At 45.5% G+C, this 23801-nt stretch overlaps 1 protein-coding gene across 1 annotated transcript; it reads right to left on the bottom strand.

Annotated features, from left to right (window-relative positions):
- Positions 1-107: 107 nt before the first annotated feature.
- Positions 108-23801, bottom strand: LOC118123076 (dynein axonemal assembly factor 5). The gene is made up of 13 exons (XM_035180189.2): positions 23224-23801; positions 22535-22719; positions 22299-22423; positions 22038-22156; positions 18831-19063; positions 18117-18341; positions 14007-14150; positions 12648-12816; positions 9897-10044; positions 6733-6883; positions 4525-4681; positions 4175-4366; positions 108-868 (listed from the first exon to the last, which is right to left on the bottom strand). Exons 1-13 carry the CDS (start codon positions 23786-23788, stop codon positions 720-722), a joined length of 2562 nt encoding a protein of 853 aa, XP_035036080.2. The 5' UTR covers positions 23789-23801; the 3' UTR covers positions 108-719.

Genomic DNA, 23801 nt, shown 5'->3' with positions numbered 1-23801 from the left:
TGGATTCAGTACAAATTCACAAGATTCAAATGTATTTCCATGTTATTTTTATTAACATGTCTTTTCCATAGTTAAGTGTTTATAAAACAGTATGAAGAAAAATGCACTTTGTATTGCGACTCAGCGCCACCTGGCGGCTGGGATGTGCAGAGTTTGGCTGCAGGAAGGAGAGATTCATAGAAAAGTATGCAAAGTCAATCACAGTGAATCAAACATCAGAAGCAAAATAACATAAAATACAACAGGTGCAGACAAAACAAGCACCATAGTGAAAAAGTTAAACTCTTAAAAAATGTATTTATCTGAAAGAGGCTAAGCTCTGCAGGATTGGAGGCCGGCAGCAGGACAACAGTTCTTCAGGCCATTCATGCTGTAGTGGCCGTTTTACCTCGTTACAATAGGCCACCGAATCTTAGCCTGCAGGTTGTTTATCAAGTCAGACTCGTTTCCAACATATATACTTTTCCCTTGTTGTTAAACCCAATGTCAACACACTTCAACTGGAGGCAGGTAAAACTTGAAAGGGTTTATTTGCACGTTTCCAGCAAATGGGTAACAACCACACCTTCTCTCTGTCCTTTACCGAATTTGTGATGCATATAGGTCAAGTACTCGTTAAAGTGTCACGTTCAAAAAAATGTTTCCGATCCACTCCTCCGCAGACATTTGAAAGGCTGTTCTAAAGATGCCTTCTCCTGAAGGAAGGCGGTTGGTGTCACTCAGGACAGTGTGCTGGTGTCTCTGGGCAGTGAGCTGATGTGCTGCAGCAGCTGGTCGCAGTAGAGAGGACTCCGCTGTTTGTCTCTCACAGCCTCCACTTCCTTCTGCAGGAGGGCCGGGTGGACCGAGCTGCCTTCCTTCAGCATCTCTGGACACACACACACAACAGACAGCAGACAGTTCATGAGATGGAAGTGGACACAGACAAAATAATATATATATCTATATATATCTATCTATCTATATCTATATATATATATATATATATATATATCTATATATCAAATACTGAAGTATTCAATAAGTTGCATAGAAATCCGTTCAGTTGTTTTTGTGTAATCTTGCTTACAATCCAACAAACAAACGGACAGGAGATGAATACTTAACCTTCATGGTGGAGGTAATAAAAAAAATCCTTTGGATATTAAATTCAAGTATTTAGTTTCCCTTTAAAGTCAGATGCTGAGTTACAGAGTTAAATGGAAGTCAGAACACCAGTGATGAACAGCAGTACATTATCCACCCTGCAAACCAAACGTGTTAGTGTCCTTTTCTTCCACTGGGAGGCGACAATTCTCTTTTAAAATCCTCTCCTCCCATCATCCCCTGCGGATCCTCACAGGTATATCGAGTTACTTGAATTGCTGTCGATGGATAAATGCTTTGGAAACCACAATAACAAAAAAAAAGTGCTGTTCCAGTGGTGACACGCCGTCACTCTGGATGAGTTAGTTCATGTAAACTCATCATCTGATACCTGCCTTTGTTCTTCAAGGGGATGGAGGGGATTTTTGAGCTTTTGTGTTTACTGTACTCAGTGGAGAGCAGTGGAACAGAACAATGGCGACTTGTGAGAAGGGAGCTCTGCCCGTGCCAACAGTCTGTGCGACTGAGCAGGTCGCAGCCGTGCTGGGATTATCAGGGCGGTGGGCTGAAGGAGTGACAGAGGGAGGGATGAGAGGGAGGTGGTGCTGTCCGTCACGCTGTCGGGACATGCTGCCTTCATTAAGACACTTCACAGATATGCGTTTGAAATCCAAGAAGCATAAAAGTGGGATCAACTATTAAAAAGAACAAAGAAAAAGAGAGTGGGGGGGGGAGCTTCAAAAAGAGTCACGAGGATTGCTTCCACATTTGTGGCGCAGGCAGATATGGGTGCTGTCAGATACACACGATCACTCAGCAAGATGTGAGGTCATCTCGTTTCACAAAGAGACTCCGAGCTTCATGGAGATCACAGTTTGAAACACTGCACAATGGCTCATATGTTTGTATCAGTTCTCTGTATGGGCCAGATATGCTGAGACACACTGTAAGGCCGCGTTTCGAACCAAAAGTACCCAGAACTTTAAGTCCCGGGAACTTTCAAGAAACTAAAAGGCTCCTGCAAACTATTGTTCACCTGCAACTTTCCACCTCGGTGTAAAGACTGCTTCATCAAGATGTTCCACTTGTATCTTTAAATAAAGTTTAGCATTCCAGGTCGCCGTTTCCAATTCCCTCTGAATATCCTCCTCAGTAAAAATACTTTGCTGTCCGTCGTTCTATCAAAGGCTTTCCTCTGCATCTACATAATCTTGATGTGTTGAAGAACAATAGCAAACACTTTTATATGTAGCTACAGGCTTTCAAAAGCTGATGAAAACATAAGCTCCTAATGGCAGGTGTACATAGTTAGACTGGTAACAGCTAAAACTGTGCAAAAAATGAGGCTGCGTTCCAGTTTCATATAAATATTCGTTTGTGACTGTCTACAGCAAAATATTTATATTTCTGATAAAAAACCCTAAACCCCCAATCAGGAATACCTATCTCATTTGTTAAGGACTACTTCCAGCAGAGGATTAATGAGCACATGGTTCTCCACAGTGCTCATGTTCATCTCAAAGGGAAAACCTGTCACACAGTGCAGCAGGAATGTGTCATTAATAAACTCTTGGACGTCACTGACAGACCGAGGAGAGCTTTATCAAGCTTTAGCTACACAGGCAATAACCGTTAGAAGGGATTTGTTGATAAGCAGAAAAAAATATATAACGGATCACCAGACTTATCCTTTAACTAGTATCAGCTTCGGTGCGTAACCAATTGCCAGAGCATCAGTTAGAGAGGCTGGCGTATCCGGAAAGAGACATTCTCCTGAGCTGTTCCTTTCATGTTCCAACTTTAACATAATGTATGACGGTATAGTTTTTCAAAGAGAATCCTGAAAAGACACAAGCACGGACATGACTCAAAATCACTCAACTACAAGAGCTACAGTCGTACAGTACGTGGGTGAAGGCCGGTTCATAAAGTTGATTTACGTGTGTCACTCTGCAGTCAAGGTTACACTTGATAACCAATGGCAACAACAAAAATGCTGGGAAGTCTTTCAATCGCTGTCTGGCAGAGCCTCGAAATCCCGGTATGGAAGCAATCACTGCATCTGGTGAACGTGTGAGCGCCTTCTTCTCTGTTTTTCTGGCCGCATGAATATGAGATATCCAGTAATGAGGCCTCTCGTCTCTGGCTAAGGCATCTGTGCTCACCTGTGTCCTGTCGGGAGCAATGACAGCTAACATCCACATGAGTGGGAGAGAGCGAAAGTCCAGAGGAGCTGCGTTACGCACTTCAGGGTTACGGATTCCGCACTCAGACTTTCCACTGATACATGGAAATAAAAAACAGAGCCGTGAAGCTGCGGGCCGTCACAGAAAACGGACGGACAGATAAAAGACGGAGGGATTAGGTGGGATGGGCGTGAGGACAGATGTGAAAAGGTGGCGAGGAGAATTGGGGTGGGGGTGGTGGTGGTGTCCCCATGTGGTTATCATTAGCTGGGTGTGTGTGTGTGTGTGTGTGTGTGTGTGTGTGTGTGTGTGTGTGTGTGTGTGTGTGTGTGTGTGTGTGTGTGTGTGTGTGTGTGTGAATTGATCTGGATCTTGTGTTTCACTGTCGAGGGCCACCTCACCCCGACGTCCCTGAAAGGACTCGATTCAGCAGCTGGAAGCGAGCGGCTGCTGGTGATGAATTGCCAGAAAGGATGGTTAATGTCGAGCTTCTCAAAAACCGGAGAGGAGGAATGTGTTGGCAGCGAGCCAGTTCAATAATCTCCGTCTATGAATGTCTCAGACGCAGCAGGCCCATCATCACTTCACCTTTGCTTTCTGTAGCAGCTAAATATCAGATTATCACGGCCATAAGGTCCATGTAACACCATTATAAATCAAACCCCTATTATGTTATATTCACAATCTTTCCTCGTTCTGATCAGTAAGTGATACAGAGGAAATATCTCTGTTTCTTTTGATGTGGAGCAATTCTTTAAACGGTCACATTCTTTCCACTTTCCTAAGATCCAGAATTCACTTTGCTCCCACTGTGTGCATCTTCCCACTCGCCACATACAACCTATCAACACTCTTATCTTCATCTCTGAGGTTGCGAGTTCAAACGCCGCATCTGATCTCACCGAACACTTGGCCCTGCACCGAGGCATCGGGGTCGTCCAGGTGCAGGAGGAGCTGCTGGAAGAGGAGCTGCAGATGAGGAGCGCAGAGCTCTGGGTGGTAATCTTTGGTCAGGTTGGACAGCCACCGGCCCAGGGCCTGCAGAGCCGCGCCTCGCACCTCCTGGCTACTGTCGTCCAGACGTTTCAGCAGATCTGTGGAGGAGAGACACCCACATGGAAAAAAAATAAGACTCGCAGGTTTATGATATATTTAAAAACTGCAAAGTGATTATTCGGAATTAATTGCAATGCGTTCATGTGAATTTCCAGCGAGGAGAGCTTTCATTTCTGTGGGTGTGCCTGTCATTTACCGGGGTAGATCTTGTTGAGGGCCTCAGGGTGCAGACTGTGTCCTATGAGTTTGAGCATGGTGGACACAGAGCGACAAGCCAACAGGCGGCCCATCTGAGAGTCCTCTTCCAGGGCCGACAACACCTGGGGTCTGAGCTTCTCCTCCACACACAGCAGCTGCGCACATGAAAAGGCCGAGACAAGCTCATTAAGCTTTTCATTGAATGACGTGATCAAAGCCTGTTTGATACAAGTCATCACCGAAGAAGGAGAAATCTGGTCTCCCGATTACACATGATATATTGGAATACTGTGTTTTGTGCAGTAAAGTCATTTTGTCATGTAGAGTTTCACAATGAAACTGCATCTCTAAGTGGAACTTAAGCTGTTCAGACATGGAAAATGTCCGGTGAAACTGGGTCTGGGTCCGTATGAGGAACGCAACAGGAGATTGTCTGGTTCAGGCGCGTCCACAGGAACATTTCTGAAACATTCAGGCGAGGGGGTGGCGCCTGGGTAGAGCATGCAGGAGGCAGGACGTATAAATTCTGCAGCGGAAAGCACATTGTTTTTTTGTTTACAGGACATCGCCACCGGCATCGAATCTTGTCTTTCCAAGTTGACATCTTCGTCTGCATCTTCTCTTTTTCAGCCTGAGATATTTGCACTCTTGTACTTCTGCGTGCATTGCGTGTTAAAAGTGTAGTCAACACGCACGCTCGCGAATTCTGGAAAATGTCGGGAGCAACTGATTTGGACACATGCAGCCTCTCCGGAAAATGTCAGTGTCTGAAAGCAGCTTTAATGGGGTGGCTGCTTTAATACTGTATTGTTAAAATCACTCTTTAATCTCCAAAACCCTCTTAAAAAGTCTGCTTCTAATTCATTTACGGTTACGATCAGTTATCTACAATGAGAAGCAGGAACGAGGCTGGTTAGTAAAAGTGACATCACAAGCTGAAAGATAAAGAACACACTTTCCTTCAAGAACTAGTGTTGACTTGTGTTAAGTGTTATATCACCTGAATCATGGCAGATTCACATCGGGTCTGGATCAGCTTGTACAGACACATGGGCACGGAGCCCATCTTCAGAAGTCCAGTGAAGACCGATGTTTTCATTACACAGAGGAAATGGACAAACAAGGTATGCGAGGCTGAGCGCCACAAGCAACAGGCCAAGAGGTGATTGCTAAAACCTCTGTCACCCCGTCTGTTTGCCATCGGAACAACCCGGGCGAAACAGAAATAAGACAAAAGGAGCGAGGGGACAAGGGAAGAGGGAGGGAAGGAGACAGAAAGAGGAGGGAAATTTGGCAGAGGCGTGATCCGGCATTACATCAGTGACAAAGTGAGGACGCCGAGTGTAACCGGAGCTGCTAATTGTTTTCACAGGGAGTAGCGAGGAAACAATGTCCTTCTGAATGAAAGGCTGTTTGATTTGCCCGTGGAAATACTCATAACCTCCTGTTGTTAAACCCGTCAGGACATGTTTTTTATTCCCCCTCAGCTGTAACCTCACCTCTACCCCAGGAGCTGAGAGAGTCCAGGTCGTACTCGGTCACCGCTTTTCCACATTCGGGCGCCAACTGATAGTAAAAGTTCGATCGCACACCGACACCCACTCACCAACACCCAGGCTCCCATTGTCCCCCAGCTGTTTGCTCTGCCTTGTAGTTGAAGACGTGTGAATGGAGGCGGTGTGTGAGCCGGTTCCAACTGGTCACTCAGCGCACGCGAGGGGCAAACACGGCCAGATGTGTGCGTGCGAGTGTGCATACTGTAACTGGGCACATGCTCCGACAGGCAGGTGCAAGGGCACGTCCCAGTGATAGTTCCTACATATAACAAGGGCCAGGAACAGTGGGAGCATTGTTGCTGAGGGACAAAGGTATGTGGACCCGCTTGACCCCCACGTACACCTGCTACCTGCTGCGGCCAACTCTTTCAGCCAAGGAGAGAAGGATTTTATATTTTCCTAAAAGGCCAAGGGGGACCGTCTACTTTGTTGTGAAATGGATAAAACAGAGAATTCGAAGTACATGTCGACTCCTGATGGATTTAGAGAACGCACTACCACATCATTTCCTTTACAGCTGAGTCAATAAAAAGTGTTTCTACAGAATGGAGATCGTACTACTGGCTGCTACTCGCTTCCATGTAACCGGTGTTTCATTTTGTGCAGGCAGGTACAATCACTGCATACTTGATGTAGGTGTATGTATGTACCTGTCCAGGTGTGATGGCCCCTCCATGCAGCAGGGCCAGCAGACAGCTGAGCGCCGAGGTGCGGACGGCAGCGGCGATGCGGCCTGCTCGCCACACCAGGTTGGGAAGCAGGACGTCGCACAGGAACTTCTCGGCCCCGTCACGGAAATGCCTGGGAGAGGGGCAGAAGGTGAAAATATGGAGAGGGGCAGAGAAACACATTTCTATTGCCGCAACATGCCGCTTTGAAGATAAGTGACTGATGTTGGAAATGCATCGGCAACACAGTGTGGATGCTGCAGCCCCTTTCCCACACATTTTCCCACAAGGCAGATGGGATGGGGGGGGCAGTGGAGGAGAAGCAGGAGGCGAGGGGCTACAACATCTGGGTGTCATCCTGTCCCCGCTCCTTCTATTTTCCATGCTGGCTTAGTCTCTCGGACATCCTCTCTCACACACTACCAGAGTCTGCACTTCTCCGTCTGCTCCCAACCACCTCCACAGGCTCTGATCTCTGCCTCTGGCTGTTCAGCTGGTATCACAATAAAGCCGTCATGTATTTAATAAAGCGTGCTGCACTCTTTCAGCGCCAGCAGGGGGAGACAGTGTGACGCGGATACAGCCCGCTCTCTGCTGGTTCCTTCTCTTCATCTTGACAGGTGTTGAAAGCTCTTCACCAACTTGACGCCAGAAGATGGAAAGACTTACAGCGATGTCGCCCGAGGGAAAGAAAACGAGGATTTGACCTTTTTTTTGCGCGTCTTCACCTCGTGGGATTCTGCACACCGCAGCTATCTGTGCTCCTGCAGTTTTCACAAACAACTCTCTGAGTTCTTCATGAAGAAGAACTGGTTCAATAATATTGATTTATCAGATATGGTGATTGGTAAAAAAGACCTAATTTGCAAAGCACTTTTCTTGTCTTAACAACCACTCAGAGCGCTTTACTATAATATCAAGTATTTCTTAATCATTTGCACACTGACAGTCTGGGGTCAGCATCTTGCCCAAGGGCACTCCATCATGTGGAGCTGGGGATCAAACCACCAACCTTCTCATCAGTGGTTTTACTTGTTCTGTTTTTCACTTAACTGATTCATTCATGGATTTGGTCCGACAATACATTTCATTGACCATCAGTTTGATTATATTGTTGGTGATGTCGCATTCCTTTGATATATTGTGATTTGATGTATATTGGTTTTGGAGATATTCATATTATTACAGCAATAATTATTTCAACTATACTATCCATTCTTATATGAGGTCTTTGTTAAAATGTATAAGAATCTGCTGATGAGCCGTTTCTAAAACATGTTGCTTAAAAGGTGATATTTGATACAAGCACAGTTGAATCTGTTTCATTTCGTCTTGTTTTGTGTTAAACACAATCTGTAAAATCTAGGATCCTGATAAAAGATCTCCAGTTTTAGATTCCCTGTTTTATTATGTCTTCAAAGCTGAAATCAAGACCCCTACTCTTCACGCACTCTTATCTCGGTTGCAAGTGGCACATGAGTACCGCCTGCCACAAGGATGAACTTTCATATCTTACACATCACCTTCTACTTAGATTTCACATCTAGCTCTTTAATCACAGCACATAAAACAAAAACAGTGTGTGCGTGGATGAAAGGTACCAACATCCATGCACACATCCTTTCCCTTTCTGCTCGTTCTGCAGCCGAGCTATCATTATGTCATTTGGGTTGTAGAACAAAGGGAAGAGGTTTTCTCTATGACTATCATTGTCTTCTTGATGACATAGCATATGTGTGTGTGTGTGGGCTACAATCTGCTGAGCCAAGATCGGGCCACAAATCATGAATGGAGGGATGAGCCGAGTATGAATGGAAATATTATGGCAGACCGCACAACCCCGTACAGTGCATGTTAAGCTTTTACTTGAAATCTTTTGAAGATGTAACATGATTTCTTTCTGCTGATGGTTCTGCGATTACCAGAGATACGGCTCAGGAATGAGAAACGCTGTAAGCAGCACAGGTGGCCGCGCTGCGAGTGGGGAAGAGACAGAGGCTCCTTTTGTCTAGTACGCACATTTATGGATAAAATAATTTGATTAAAGTTGAAAGCAAAGTTCCAATTTCCAGTGTTTTGGCAAAGGTGGCGGAGTGTTTTGGCCCGACAACATTTCCTGTTTACGCAACAAATCTCACTGACAAAGGCATTCATTTATCTTGTATTCTTGACACTGTTGCTGGGTTCAGGCCAAAGGCACTTTTGAGATCTTCCCATACAAGGATTAGCAGTTTATCCCTGATATTATCCAATGGAAACAACTACTAACCCGGACAGACCTTTGGGCTGTTGGGTTGGGGTAAGTAACACGCTGCAGCGATATCTCTATGGCAACCCTCTTGGACGAGGTTTGTCTTTGTTATTGACAGGAGCAGCTGCTGTGATTACTGGGACCCGGGATGGGCCTCAGGCTTAATGCATTCCCTCAGATTAGAGCTCTGAACCCGGGCTGAAAGCTGCACAGCTGAGGGCTCGGAGGGGACCCTGGAGGGTGGGGTGGGGTGGAGGGGCGCCACAGGGGAGAAGAAACTCCAAACAGGAGCTGCTCTCTGGGTGTCGGACGTCCTTCCAATCCTACCTCTGTCACCAGTCAATAATCATTCAAATTAGTGAGGAAACTTTCCGACAGCATGTGCACTCGTCTGTTTCATGCATGCTGGGAAGTGATTAAGTTGAGTTACTTCGTATGATACTCCCTAAGAGACCATTTCAAGTTCATTTCTGGACTACCACTGACAGTATCACGCCATGATGTAACCCTATCATCGACGACATGACTACCTGTCCAAAAGGTCCAAAAGAAACTGGGATACTGAAAAACGGCTTCCAGGAAATATACCATAGAGTGTGCAATTCTAATTATGGTCCCTTGTGGGTGTGGAACTTATTGGCAGGTTAATGTGAAGCAAAGTTTCAAAATAACAAGCTGTGATAATAATATCTCAGACGAGACGAAACCGAACAAGACTGTAACATAATGCAGTGATTATAGGGTGGAGAGTTAACCTGTGATGCCGAATGATGCGTCTGCACCTTTGTTCAATGCAGAACATGCAAAAAACTTCCCATTAACCTACTAAAGACACATTTCGGTCCTTAGCGTGTTTCATAAGCAAACTTTCTGTGTGTGACTTTGTCCCCCTCACCCCTGGGAATCCAGTGTGTTGGTTGCGTTCAGTAGCAACTTGGCCAGCATTGTGAAGATGCTCAGTCTCATCTCTGGGTCTTTGTCCGGCTGGAGGCAGCTCCAGAGCAGGGGCATCAAGTGGCCCACAAACTCCCCGATCACTGGACCTGTAACACAAACACAGGCACATGTGTGAAGACACTGTCACGATAGTTCACTGAATTTCATCAAGCAGCTTTGGGTCGTTTGAAAGAGCTTGAACATGAATTCTATATTTAAAGACCTAACTTTGGTCCCTGCTGAAATCAAAAGTCAGTTGACTTTAATTCCCTCCGCCAAGGATGTTTTCATCAGCGCGTGTCAGGGAAGAACATGTAAATGTTGGTGCGGATCCAGGAATTTTATTAACTTTCTTTAAAATTGCGAGATCTGAGGTTTTTTCTACTTTTGTTGATTACTCGAAGAATGATTCATGGATCATGATGAAATTATCTTTTCTTAATATGATGTATGTTTCATGAGGGGACTGCTGAGCCTTGGCAGAGGTATGCACCCTTCTAGTTAATTCTGTCGCCACTCATTTTCAGCCTAACCACATAATTCTAAACATTAAAAAGAGTAGATGCTTTTCATTGTGCCTTAATTCCTAATTTTATTGTCAGCCCACACAGACGGGAGACACATTTTTTATTTAGCACTGACCAGAGGGCTTGGTGTTATTGAGCCCTCAATGAACTGGTGAGACAGAGACACAGACTCACTGAGGAAATGAGACACAAAAAGGTCTTTGTGTGATGGAGTGTTTTTGTATCTATTACAGGAAAATGAGAAACTCACAGGGCAAGAATTCCCAGTTACACTGATGTGCCCAGTGCCCACACACACACACACACACCCACCAACAGTCTGACTGCATGTTTTCGGAGCTATATATAGTAATCTGTGTGTGTGTGTAACAAGTGATAAGTGTCCGTGCCCTGTTTGCACTCTATTGTACAGACATGAGAGGAGACAGAGGAAATCCGGCAACTGCCCGAGGGTGGTGGACAATGTTACAAAGAGATACTGGAAAACAGAGAGAGCGAGAGAGAGAAAGGGAGAGAGCCACTTCAGCCAACAGGATGTGTGAATCAAAGGGTGTGTCACAATCCGGAGTTAGAGAAGATGTCTGCAGGTCATCTCCCGGTGACTATGGTGTGAGAGGAGATTTCCCTACACTCATAGACAAACACTTTCCTCTGTATGCGGTCATTTCACTGCTTAGAGAGACTGTCTGTGTGTATCCTGTCCTCGAGCAAGGCATTAAGACCGAACGTAGAGGAAAGGCAGCGGGAGATCAGACATTTTCACACCGACTGAAGAACAAAAGACTGTGAGGAGGATATGAGAGGGCAGCTGTGTGTGCGGAGCTGATGAGCAAGCGAAATGACCAATTCTCAGTTGTCAAATTAACTACCGACAATTGTTCAGCAGAGAGACAATTTCCCTGAATCATGTGAACATCAAACACAAGGGCCACATAATGGCCGTTTTGCTGCCAGTAATAAAGTCCTCGGGTCATGTTAATAGACCTAAGATCACATCTGCAAGAAAAAAATATAGGGAGGCTCAGAGCAGCGTTCAGCATCCGCAAATAAAACACACACATACACACGGTGAAACAAACTGAGCTTCAAAGTGGCCTTGATCCTGGGGAAGGTCAAGAGTAGGCGGCCGTAGTGCTGTTTGATGTAGTGACCCGCACAGGGATTACAGGGTGGACTTAAAAAGGACTGGTCAGTTAGCTGTGTGTGTCCTTTATGTTATATCCCAGTGGGCCCCTTAACTTAAATGCCCAGTAACCTGTTGGGACATCACAATGGGGACAAAAAATTAGGTCCCCACAGGTAGAGACAGCTTTTTGAGGGTTATGACTTCAGGTTCTGTGTGTGGGTGTGTGTGTGTGTCTGTCTGTGTGAGGATTAGAGGGGCGCAGCTGCCTAGTCAAATAAAAAGAGAGGGGAGGGCGGGGAAGAAAGAGATGGAGATGAAAGTGTGGCACAGGGAGGCGCTGATGATGGAGGATTATATGGTATTGGCGGAGATAAAGTGAAATCTCACCACCAAAGACAAGGTCACAGCTTTTTTAACCCACTGCACCACACACATGACATACATGCATGCATGCACGCACACACTCTGGAGGCTCAAACTGGTCCTCACAAAGACAAGTAAACACACACACACACACACACACACACACACACACACACACACACACACACACACACACACACACACACACACACAAACCTCTTTAGACAAGTCTGAGAAACACTGACTGACTGAGAAACAGAGGGAGCAACAGAGGGATTTACTAAAGTCAAACCCCCGCATTTCAAATTCTTATTATCAAATTATTTGTAACCTAAGTGCTTTGGCAGTTTCTGTTGTGCGAATAGGCCAAACAGCTTTACGCTTAAAAAATATGATGTCAAATGTTGGAATAAGTTCAGGAAAGAATGGCTTCACCAATCACACCATAAAGTCGTGTCTGACAAAACCTTATTATACTAAGATTGTAGTCTCAACCAACATCCTGGGGTGAGCATGTTGAGATCTGTGACTGATGCAGGGATTTTCTCATCAATAACAAGTAGCTCGTCTGACCGATGTCTGAAACACCATCCTGTATTTCTTTGACCACTATTGTGTCTCGATATGTGCAAACCTCAGCACCTGCGGCGCAATTTTGGCAACGTCTTGTGCACATTGAGGCGTCACTTCTCACCTGATTGTATGACTATGATATGCAGTTGGAGTCTCTGTGGGGAGTAACTGGACCAGGTGTTGACAGAGGCAGACAGCCAGTCCAGCAGCCGACCCATATGTTGCCTATAGAGCTCAATCCCAGAGTCCAGGCCCTGCACCTTACACAAGCACTGCACGCTCTCCAAGGCCTGAAGGGAGAAGAGAGGGATGAATTAACCAAAAAACAAAAGGACAGAAATTCGTTAAAGTTGAGCAATTATCGCTGTTTTCTTGTAATTTAAGAAATTCTCCAGGCCGTGCTGAAATAGGAAGCGCAAAACTATCCTGTGAAACCCTGGGAAGAACAACACTGCAGACATGACAAGGTCTCACACATAAAACCACCGAAACAAAAACCCTGACAAATACACAGGATGTCACAAAGGCACAGGAACCGACACACACACACACACGCACACAGACTCACACCAATAAAGCCGAGCTGAGAGGAAAGGGCAGGGATAAGAGATAGCAGAGTAAATAATTAGGGCAGACTAACAGACCTTTTGGGGAACTTCATAATTCCCTTCATAGTCCCTCAGGGACGGACAGGGACAGAGACGTCTGAGTCACAGGAGAGCTAGACAACCCTGAAGCTGTCCACTGATGGGAAAGACGTGCCCCCTTTCTGGGAAAACAAGTCTGACTTTCCCTCCGGATCCACAAATGCCCAAGGCCATTCTCACCCTCCCTCTCTTTCTTAATCCATTCCTTCCCATGTCTTCTCTAGCACTGCTCCCTGTCTGAACATACATATGCGCAGACACACGTGAATGCATGCACACACTGGTGGCCCCTGTCATTAGCCTCCTATGGCGACCAGAAGATCTGGTCTAGGACACGACTCGCTTCACTTGTCGCTGTTTCTGCACGTCTCCCTCTGCATTCGGAGGCTGACCGCAGCATTAAAGCATTAAAGTTACATATCAGTTTGTTTGTGTGACCTCAGGAGGCGTTATGGAGCCACGAATGGAGGTCAACTGTTGACACAACACCTGCTAAGAGCTGCAGCTTACGTCAGTTTTTTTTTTTGTCTTTTGCTTACTCCACCTTTCACCTAGGCCTGGGTTTAAAGTTCCAGTCCAAAGGTGCAATTTCAGATGCCCTGGCTAAGTGGGTAATTACACCGTTAGCCATGCCCACTTTGAACCTGTACAAATGCTTGCATTCCTTGAATAGCTCTTTTGCTTCATAAAAGCTGTTTACCCTCCTCATAAATATGATGGAAAAAAGAAAATTGAAGGGAGAAAAGGGGTTAAAAAAAATGAGGTAATGGCAGAGCAGCGGAGAGAAGGAATCTGGGATCGTATCTTCATGCTGGTGCGTTCTGTTTTCTCACCTTTTCACTGAGATCTGGAGAGGGGGAGAGACACTGGACAGTGACCAGCACCTGCAGCAGCTGGAGGCTGACCGCGCCACAGTCTGACTCACCCTGACGTAGCAGCACATCCACACAGGCCAACAACTGCTCCAAGTACATAACCTGGGAAAGAGGGAGAGAGGAAGAATTATTAGAAGGTTGCACTTGTGAGAGGGATTCTGTTGGAATGTGGACTGCGTCTCTCAATGAACCCCATTGCACTTTGGTCCGCACACTATCCCCTTCCTGCAACGCCCTCAGTCCACATCTACTTTCTCACACAATTAACTCTAAGTGGTAATGTTTTTTTTAATAACTCGTGATCCACAAAATACAATAATTAAGAGAAAACTTCTTTTCCCATCTCTGAGAGCATGTGTAAGATTTCTGTCACTTGTTGTGTTGAGCTCATGTTTAGACAAAGACCTGCGGCTCAGGCTAATTTCCATGCCATCACTGGGATCACGGCCTCTTTTCCTGTTTTCTCGTTGCCTGTCATTATGGCTTGGCTCGGAGGGGGCTGGGGCTGTGGGCTTCGGTGGGAGTGGGGGAGACTTTAGTGTGTGCGAGCAAAGAATTCTCAATATACGCTCCTATCTTAACATATTCCCCCTCACTCGGAAAGCACAGCCACTCAGATACCACAAACCCATGTCTATCACTAGGGGGCACTATCTTTTCTAAAATTTGAGCACAGCACAGCTTGGCAGTAGGGTGGAGGAAAAACAAGTGCAAAGCCAAGTAAAGATGCTCAGAGCATTAAAAAAAGAAGAAGACAGGATTTGTGAGGAGGAAGGGAAGCTAAAGGAGTCTGCGAAACTAATGAGCAAATGTTTTTATTTTGCGATGGAGTGTTGAGCACACACTGGGGGAAAAAAAAAAGCTTCTTACACTTACATGGATCTTGAGTCCAGGGTGTTAGTTGAGTGTGTAAACATATTTCCCTGAGGCTAAACTAAACTTCCATGCAGTTCTGAGCGACCGTGACTTGCCCTCATTCCTTCAGCTGACATACACAGGCAGAGTGCCCATTCCCTACTTGTGTGAATGGGTTCAAATAGTCATTGATGGGGGAAATCCCCAAGTAATTCACTGGCACGTGAACACAGGAGGAGCTGAAGGGAGGCGGACAAGATAACAGTCGCAGACGCACACATTTACGTAAAAAAATATATATTCCCACACACATAATATACTGTATATGAGCAGAAAACAGCTATAAGGGAAGGCAGGGAGAGTGGAAAAAGTGGTGCAGTGTAATGACTATGTGGACACCTGGAGCAAGGCAAGATACACCTGGTTTCATTGGCCTGGGCACGCTTCAGGGGCCTCATTACACTGTGTGTGTGTGTGTGTGTGTGTGTGTCCACCACTGGATACATCAATTACACACCCACACACAACTCCACTTTCAGGAGCCATACCACAAGGCGATAGATTCCTATCCAGTGGGGCGCTCACCCCCCAAAGCTACTGATGTTGCCAAGGCAATGGGAAAACAAACAGCGGTAGTGGATGTGGTGCTGACCCCTTGCACGAAGGTAAAGTTTGCTCTCCCGCCTTTCTTCTCCTCTCTTTATCTGTCGTTCAGCAGAGCAGTGAGCGGTGCTCGGCTGTCATTCATGACAAAGGGGAGGCACGCCGGAGACACGCTGATGTATGGAGTTATGTTAACGCTCGTGTATTCAGCAGAAAACGGGACGATGTGACATTGTGAAATGCACAGACAACATTAAAAGAGACGGAGCTTTTCCTTTTTTACGACCTTTCACTCTGATCACTGGGCGACTGGAGGTTAAGCACTTTTTAAAGACAGTATGCTCACTGTTATCAAGCCTGGCTGGAAATATGCATCCTAACTCATTGTCAGGCCTCTTCTTTATGCCGATCCTCCTCCTCCTCACCACTATCTTTACTAAATCATACCAGCCCCGCAGATATTGTGAAGTCTGCTTCATTATGGCAGCTCACAGCATAGCGACTCTCGGTTGTGTGTGTGTGATGGTGTGGGTTTGTGTCTCCTCTGTGGAGAACCCCTATAAAAAGAAGCCCATATGTGATCCATAAGCAATCTAATCTAAACAGGTCACCTCAGAGCACAGCGGCTTCACAAACCACTGGCTCGCCTTTTACTTTCCCTTAAGCACTTGACATCATCTTCAACTTAAAACTAATATTTGTATTTTTTTTGCCAAGCATCTGCCATTTATTTTTCTAAGCTGTCTTTTTTCCCCCTACCGAAATGGAGAAAAGAAAACAGGGAGTTGAAAGAGTCGGTGAAGTTAAGTCGCGGCGAAGCCTCATATATCAGCCTCCAAATCTTATGGTTGTTCCCTGAACTCCCCGCTGAGCCTTGCTGCTCCCCCTGCCCCTGCTCACTTTGATGATTATTTATATTTCATTTTTTAACAGGCTTCATTTTGACCAAGTCCAATTTCAAGGCACATAACTCTCTCAAGTTGAATCCAAATGCACATTCTTATAAAGTTCTTAAGATGCCTTATTTAAAGAAAAAAAAAAGGAAAATATAATAAAATCAGGGTATCGAGTCTCCTTTTTTTGTTTTACTTCGCTATTTGTGTCTGCAGACAACTCTGCGGCAGGCGGGTGCACAATGTTCTGGATCAGCGTTTCGGCACGGAGAGAAAGAGGGAGAGAGGGATGCAGGTGCTCCTGTCTCGAGGGGTGTTATTTACAGGCACACAGTGATCTGGCCCTGCTCCCCGCTATGAACCCTGTATGTTGTCGAGGAATGTTGCAGGTGCTGTGTCTGGGTGATCTCTTGAATCGCAACCCCTCTACGCTTTGCCCTCAGAAACAGAGACAGAGAGAATGACAGAGGGAGATAGATGGAGGAACAGACCGAGAGGAAGCAGAGGTCTGCCTCCATCTGTGCGAAAACGTGTGACTGTCCCGTCCTGTTAGTTCTTTCTCTGGTTGACCCTGCTGGAAAACGACCAGAGAGGACAGAAGGGGGTCAACTTCCCTCCTCATTTATCACTGGCCTTGACCAGGCAGGCTTTGAAATTTCAGGGATTCTTTCAATGGCACGGCTGAACCACAGTCCGGTGCTGAGACCTGACACATGGCTATAAAAAAAAAGACAAAGACTGTGCACTGCCTTGTCTGCTCCGGGGGGGGGGGTCAGAGCAGCCGAGCAGGGGTCACGTGAAATTAGTGGATTTTTGTTATTATTATCCCTGGGAGGAAATTCTTGCTGGCCTCACTGAGAGCAGGGTGGGGTCAGGGGTGTAGGTGAGTCAATAGTGCAGCAGGATCAGAAAATAGCTCTCTGCCAGGAAACTGTTATTTTGATTCTGAAGGGGAAACATATTTGGAAGTACAGGAAGCAGGGATGATACTGCTGCGGACTCGATGGGACTTTTCCAGAGGCAGACCGTTATTTGCAGAGAAACTCCAAAGGCATTTCTTTTATAATTTCTACTGCTATGTAAGAAAAATAAAAACTAAAGAGACGTTGAACATTGTGGGGGCCCATCTCCCACTTGCGTGTGAGCAGAGAGGTTTTGATCGCAGATTTGAAATGTTAGTTTTGAAAAACACCATGTGGCCGGACCGTCGCTTTTGCTGGGTCGGCATTTTGTAGAATTACTCAGCCGCAAACCCGCTGAACTCACTGTGTACAGAAGTGCTATTCAAAACTCCTGAAAAAGTCTTCCGCTAAAGAGATGTGGCATCTTATCATGAAACCTATTTCCATGTGGGACAAATTAGGCAAGAAATGTACTGTTTGACTGCTGAACTTTCAATGCCAAAAATAAGAGCAGTAAGGTACACAGAGTGAGTGATGACCTCCTGTGACACTGCCAAGATCACCGAACAAGACTGGAAGAGAAACAGCTGGTGCCCACAGATCAGGGGGAGAATCAAGACAAGGCAACCAATGTGGGCAGAGCAAACCGGGAAAATCTGTGATCTTTTGATCATTAAAACATCAACTCCCTCCCTTTCCACAGTAAATTTCCTTTTTGCTTCAGTTGACAACAGTAGGATGTGCATTCACAGGTAAATAAAAAAAAAGCTAAAAACAGCTCAGCCACAACCAAACCCACGCCTCCCTCTGCTGACCTGTTGATATTCCTGGCAGACGTCGGGCTGAGCCAGTGTGTTGGCAATCTGCTCAAGATGTGGTTTAAGGAGGGGTCGGGAGCAGCCACCCAGCACCGCAGCCAGCACCATGAGGGGGGCCCAGGGATGAGAGGAAGACTGGGGCGTTGTCACGTGATCCAGCAGCAGCTTGAGGAAGGCGGCCGGAAGGACAAAGGTCCCCAACAGTTTAGCAGCAGCCAGGCACTGGATGTAAGCAAAGAGAGAGAGGAGGAGAGTGAAGAGAGACATGAGGGAGTATAGAGGAGGAGGAGAACAACAGGAAGAGTGCTTTTAATTTGCAGCACATCAAACATCCACACAATTCTCCTATGTTGACAGGTGCATCCAAAGTCCTTGAGCTCAGCTGGATGCAGTGTAAATTTACAACCGAGAGAAACCGACGAAATGCTACTAGAGGTGTTGACTCAAAGCTCAACCGATGTGTCCGGAGATCATTCAGTCATGATTGAAATTTCATAAAATGATTCTATTAAGAATGACTAAAAAAGAAATATAGTGTGATGCATAACAGCTAATCTGATGAGTAGGATTTATTTATTCCCAGTGCAGATTGATGTGAATTAGAATATTAAACGAGGCATTTCTTACTGTGCACCATGCAAACCAGATTTACTTTTTTTTAGTGTTTAAAACTGGAAGTCACACACTCCACTGCGCTCTTCTCAAACCCACATTGCTGACGACGTCCCTCTCGGTGTCGGTGCAGGCCCGATAGAGAGTGGCCAGGAGAGGCTGCAGATGCTGCGTGTTGTGGTCCTCGGCGTGGAGCAGCAGCACAGAAAGCAGCTGAGACGTCCGGACCCGCGTGGGCACCAGCCAGTCGGTGACATCGTGGGTGATGGCTGGCACCAGTCTGCCCAGATTTCTGATCACCAGCTCTCTGCAGCCCAGCCCCGGACGCTCCACTGGAGGAGAAAAATGAAGAACATTCAACTTTGCATTCTCTTCTACAACTGCTTAACAGTTTGTCATATTTGGAACATTTATTAGTTATATATTTAACTCTCTCTCAGCCGCTTCATCTACTTCTCCTTCAGTTAGTGAATGACTGAACAATCTCCAAGAGATGGTCAAGTTGTCGGGTTTCATTAGCTCAAAACGCAACATGTTTTCTGTCTGAATTCCCTTGTCTATGTATGGAGTTGTAACTTGTAGAAGTTGTAAACCAACACTTGCAAGTAGTTCCTAAATCAAGGCTTGTAACAAAGGGTGACCAGGCTTTTGCCATCAGGACCCCGAGGCTCTGGAATTCCTCGCCTGTGGAGATTAGATTTTAAAACTATTGCTCAAAACATGTTTTTATAGGGATGCGTTTTTTCCTTTCCTTAGGTACTTAGAAATTAAGTTTTATTCTTATTACTATTATAAATATCGCTGATTCACAGGTTTTTAAATGTCTGCTGACTGAACTCCAGCTCGTCACATTTCTACACGTAATGTTTTACAATTAAGATTTACCCATGAGGGACTTGTCAGAGCAAGTGAAACGCATTCTCAACCTACATTTCAAATCCTGCATCGCGCTCTCCCTCCCCTCATTCTTCTCCATAAAGGCACACTAATGAGAGAGGAAGACGGGACTAAAGGAAGACAGAGATAAATCAGAGAAACACACCAGGACAAGACAAAACAAGCTCCTTTCTGGTCGTCTCTCCCTGTCTAACAGTGACCTCTTCACACTGGGAGGCCCGGCAGATTTATGATGGCACGAAAGAGAAAGAAAAAGAGGGAGAGAGATAGAGAGGGCCTTCCTTCCCTTCCCTTTTCTTTCCTTTCCTGTCCCCAGGCACAGCGCATATTCATCCCCATTGTCACATGTAGCTGTGGGACATGTATATGATCTTTAACCAAAATGCAGGGCCCAAGAACTCTGCCCCTGACACACACATTAACACACTTATCCAGGCTCCACAGGTAAGCCGTGGTGACCACGTTCAGGTTCACACTCATTCCCAGCCCCAGGGCAGACACTTATCTTTCCAAGCCAGTGCCTGCCCTGAAAAACGACGCTGTCACTCGAAGCTTTGTGTTTTTACTATATCGTTTATTACTACATGAGACATGATTTAATGCAGCAACGTGGAGGGGATTGCATTTACATTTGCATTGAAGTGGTGTGACGGGTATTTATTATGCTGGAGGACAGACCAGTGAAGCCGATGCACCTGGAAGCTTATCTGTGTTGTAACACTGGAATTCATGGTACACCATTCCAAACTTAGATTTCACCTTAATTAATCCATCTACTCAAAGAGCCAAAGAGATCATCTTACAGGATGTAAGAAACTCTGAATTTATGGTCTGAGCTTAAGCCGGATATCAAGGATATTACTGCTCAGATCATTTCACCAGGTAAACACCAGCTCTGTCTAGACAATCCAGTGTTTGCATCATACAGGCTTAGCATGAAGTTTTTTCCTCACTGCTGTTTTGAAAAATGGCGACTATATGAAGCGGTTACCAGTCTCGCACTATACCGTGGTAAAATTCCCTATGGTTAGTTGTACCGTTTCAGTTTAAATTACCATGGTGATTTGGTTGATACTGTCCAACATCAACCTGAGTTAGCAACTCCCCAAGACCCAGGCACAGCAAACATGCATTTAAAAATGTAAAAATGTGGTGGTGGAAAGAACCTTTTCATTTTCAACACATTTTAACAATACTGTGATAATACCGATAGCCATGAGGATTTTGGTCGCTATAATCATGATAAAACATTGTTACACAGTTTCATCTCTAATAGCAACAATGGATGCTCACAAGATCTTTAGGAGGCAGCAGTGATCTCTCAATGCTACCTCCTCCACCAGCACAACAGCCACAAATGCCAACAGCTGCACAACAGCCACAAATGCCCCTCACTAGAATTTGCATGATGCTCTGGTAAGCAAGTGTCAAAATTGCCCTTGACACAAGTGGGATGAAACCTGCGCACATTTCATAAACAGAACTTATACTAGACTACAGTGTGATTTCACTTTCAGCCTCTCGTCAGCTTGCCAAACTGAATATAACTGGATACTTGATTGGATTTCTTCTCTTTAACATCTCATACAGAGCATGTTGAAGTGCTGGAGGTCAAACACAAATGTAACTAGAATAGCACTCAGTAGAGCAAGTGCATCCACCATCTTTTCAAGGCCAAACAGTCCCCTTAAATTCTATAAAGCTGCACCAAATTGCACACACTCATAGATATCACTCCTCTAAATATGCCTCTGCTTATTACCAAAATTGAATGAGTTCTTCCCTGACGCATACCAGACCCTTCGACCAGTTCTGTGATAATCAGTCTGGTCGTTTTTGTGTGATGTGGCATATGACAACAAAACCTCCTTGGCTTAGTTATTAGGTTATTAGTTTATGTAAGACATATTAACACTTTTTAAGACTTTAACGCACACGGCTGATATCCAATAAAGAAACATGAAGATAACCATTAAGGGTCTTGAGTTTAGATAGGAACAAAAACAAACAGCACAGCTGTCTGATCCCCTGTCTCTCCACACACATGGAATAGAGTTTAATCGCACTAATGCCAACAACTCACACAGTATATTTATAAGACTCTCTCGGCAACTGACCCAGTTTACAGTGAGATAGCCAGATCAAATGACTGAGGATGAGCCAAGAGACAGAGAGTAAATAAATCTTACCCTTGAGGCAAATATCTGTAGGGCACCAAAAATAACAACTTTTAGAACCATATATAAATGAATATGTAAATCTGAAATCCATTAACAGGGGAACTTAATGGTCAAAGTTATTCTTGATTCATTCCATTAAGTTTGGACTCTATCTCTCTCCCACGTTGACTATCTGAATTTAAAATGACAGAGTGGCAGAGAAGCTGCTGCTTTGCCAGCTGTGACTGACCTCCTGCTGGGTAGAAGGGAGGTGGGGTGAGGAGGAAGTCCATCTTATCCTTAATGTCGTCCTCATTCTCCTTCTCCCACTGTGCTCCTACCTGTCTCCATAAATCAGCTGCTAGAAGTCTGCAACAAGGGAGTGCAAACACATGTTAGAGACATTTTATAGATATTTAGATCATCAAACTCCCCCTGACCTGAAGAATAGCACGTGAGCAGTGGCATGTTATATTATGCAGTAAGGGGAAGTATGTCTGCAGTATAATACCTTATTTCTGGGATCTCATCGTTGATGTTGCTCAGCAGGAGCGGGATGAGTTTGTGGAAATAAGAGTATCTGTCTCTCATGTGAAGTAGCCAATTTCCAACAACTACAGTCACAGCTTTCCTCACCTGTGCCACAGGAGGTAAAGTATTAGTTCAGGGTGAAAAGCTTAATAAGCTGAACTTGTAATGACACAGAGTGGGAGTTTTTGACAATAGATTATTTGTAGAAATTGGAACCTGTGGCGAGTTGTCGAACAGTCTCTGTGCCATGTGAGAGAGGACGTCATCCACATTTTTCCCAGTGCCATGCTGAATGACGGCCCCGGTGGTTTCTATGACAGACACTCGTACTCTGGAGTGCTGATGGGAAATCGTCTGCATCAGAGGCTTGACCAGGTTCTCAGCTTGCATATGAAAGTGCTCTAAGGAGAAAGAGAAATACACATCGGTTTATTCAAACTAGTTACCATAGCACTTTAAAAAATATTTATACAGAATCAATAGAGACTGGATGTATCCTGGGATCTTGGTTAGATTAGCATTATTATGTTGCTCAGGTTTTATGATTTCAAATGCTGAACTATTGATTATTCTTGAGTTTTTGACAACGTGAACCAAATAAACAATTTATCCAAAGTTGCACAAGTAAGTGAAATGATCTGACTGTCGAATAGTGAAATGCTGTCAAATATAATTATTACAGTTAACACAAGCCCCCCCCCCAAAAAAGTGAGAAGCACTGAAACAAATGACAAATTAACTTCTTTTTTTAACATTAACTTATCTATTGATATCTCGTTCTACGTTAGGAGGTTATTTGAAGGATGTGGATTGTATTGATGACTACAAATCAATTATTCATTCCAGCCACTCGGCGTCTGCGTGTCAGGAAACCATGGCGACAGACTCCTATCAACAACGCGAACCTGGAACACGCGTCGCAAACTCCACTGCGCATCTGCAGCTTTCTCTTTTGACATCCGGGAAGGGATCGACGATGGCTCGCTGCAGTATGTTGATCATTTCGGTCAGATACGGCGCCAGGTGCTTCCCGCACAACTCCACCGTCAGAGAGAGCAGCTCCACGGCCGACAGCCGAAGCTCCTCCGCGGGCTCCAGGATCTCTTTCTCCCCAAACCGCTGAGCCAGGCAGGGCATGAGATAAGGCAGCGACTCCTCCGGCCTGGGGACGCAGCGGATAAACTCTGCGATCGTCGCTATCGCTGTGTCTCTGCACCGTTCGCTCGGATCTGACAGGCACTTGAGGAGAGGCTTGAGCAGCGCAGAGAAAAGCTCCTGTAAGACGCCGCCGGAAAGTCCTCCGTCGACGGTCTCCCTCTTGATCTGGTCCAGGGCCCTCCTGCGGGTCGACATGTTGTCTTCGTTCAAACAGTTCAACTGTCGAGCGAGTCCTCTCAAAACATCAGCGGCAGCATGTTCGTCTCCCGCCGCCATCGCTGCCATCTTGACTGTTGTTATGGGAACCAGCATCTGCACGACAAAC

The sequence above is a fragment of the Hippoglossus stenolepis genome, chromosome 16 (genome assembly GCF_022539355.2).
Source record: "Hippoglossus stenolepis isolate QCI-W04-F060 chromosome 16, HSTE1.2, whole genome shotgun sequence".
Classification (NCBI taxonomy): Eukaryota; Metazoa; Chordata; class Actinopteri; order Pleuronectiformes; family Pleuronectidae; genus Hippoglossus; species Hippoglossus stenolepis.
Note: the sequence above shows the minus strand (reverse complement) of the source record. Positions and strands in the feature narration are given on the sequence as shown.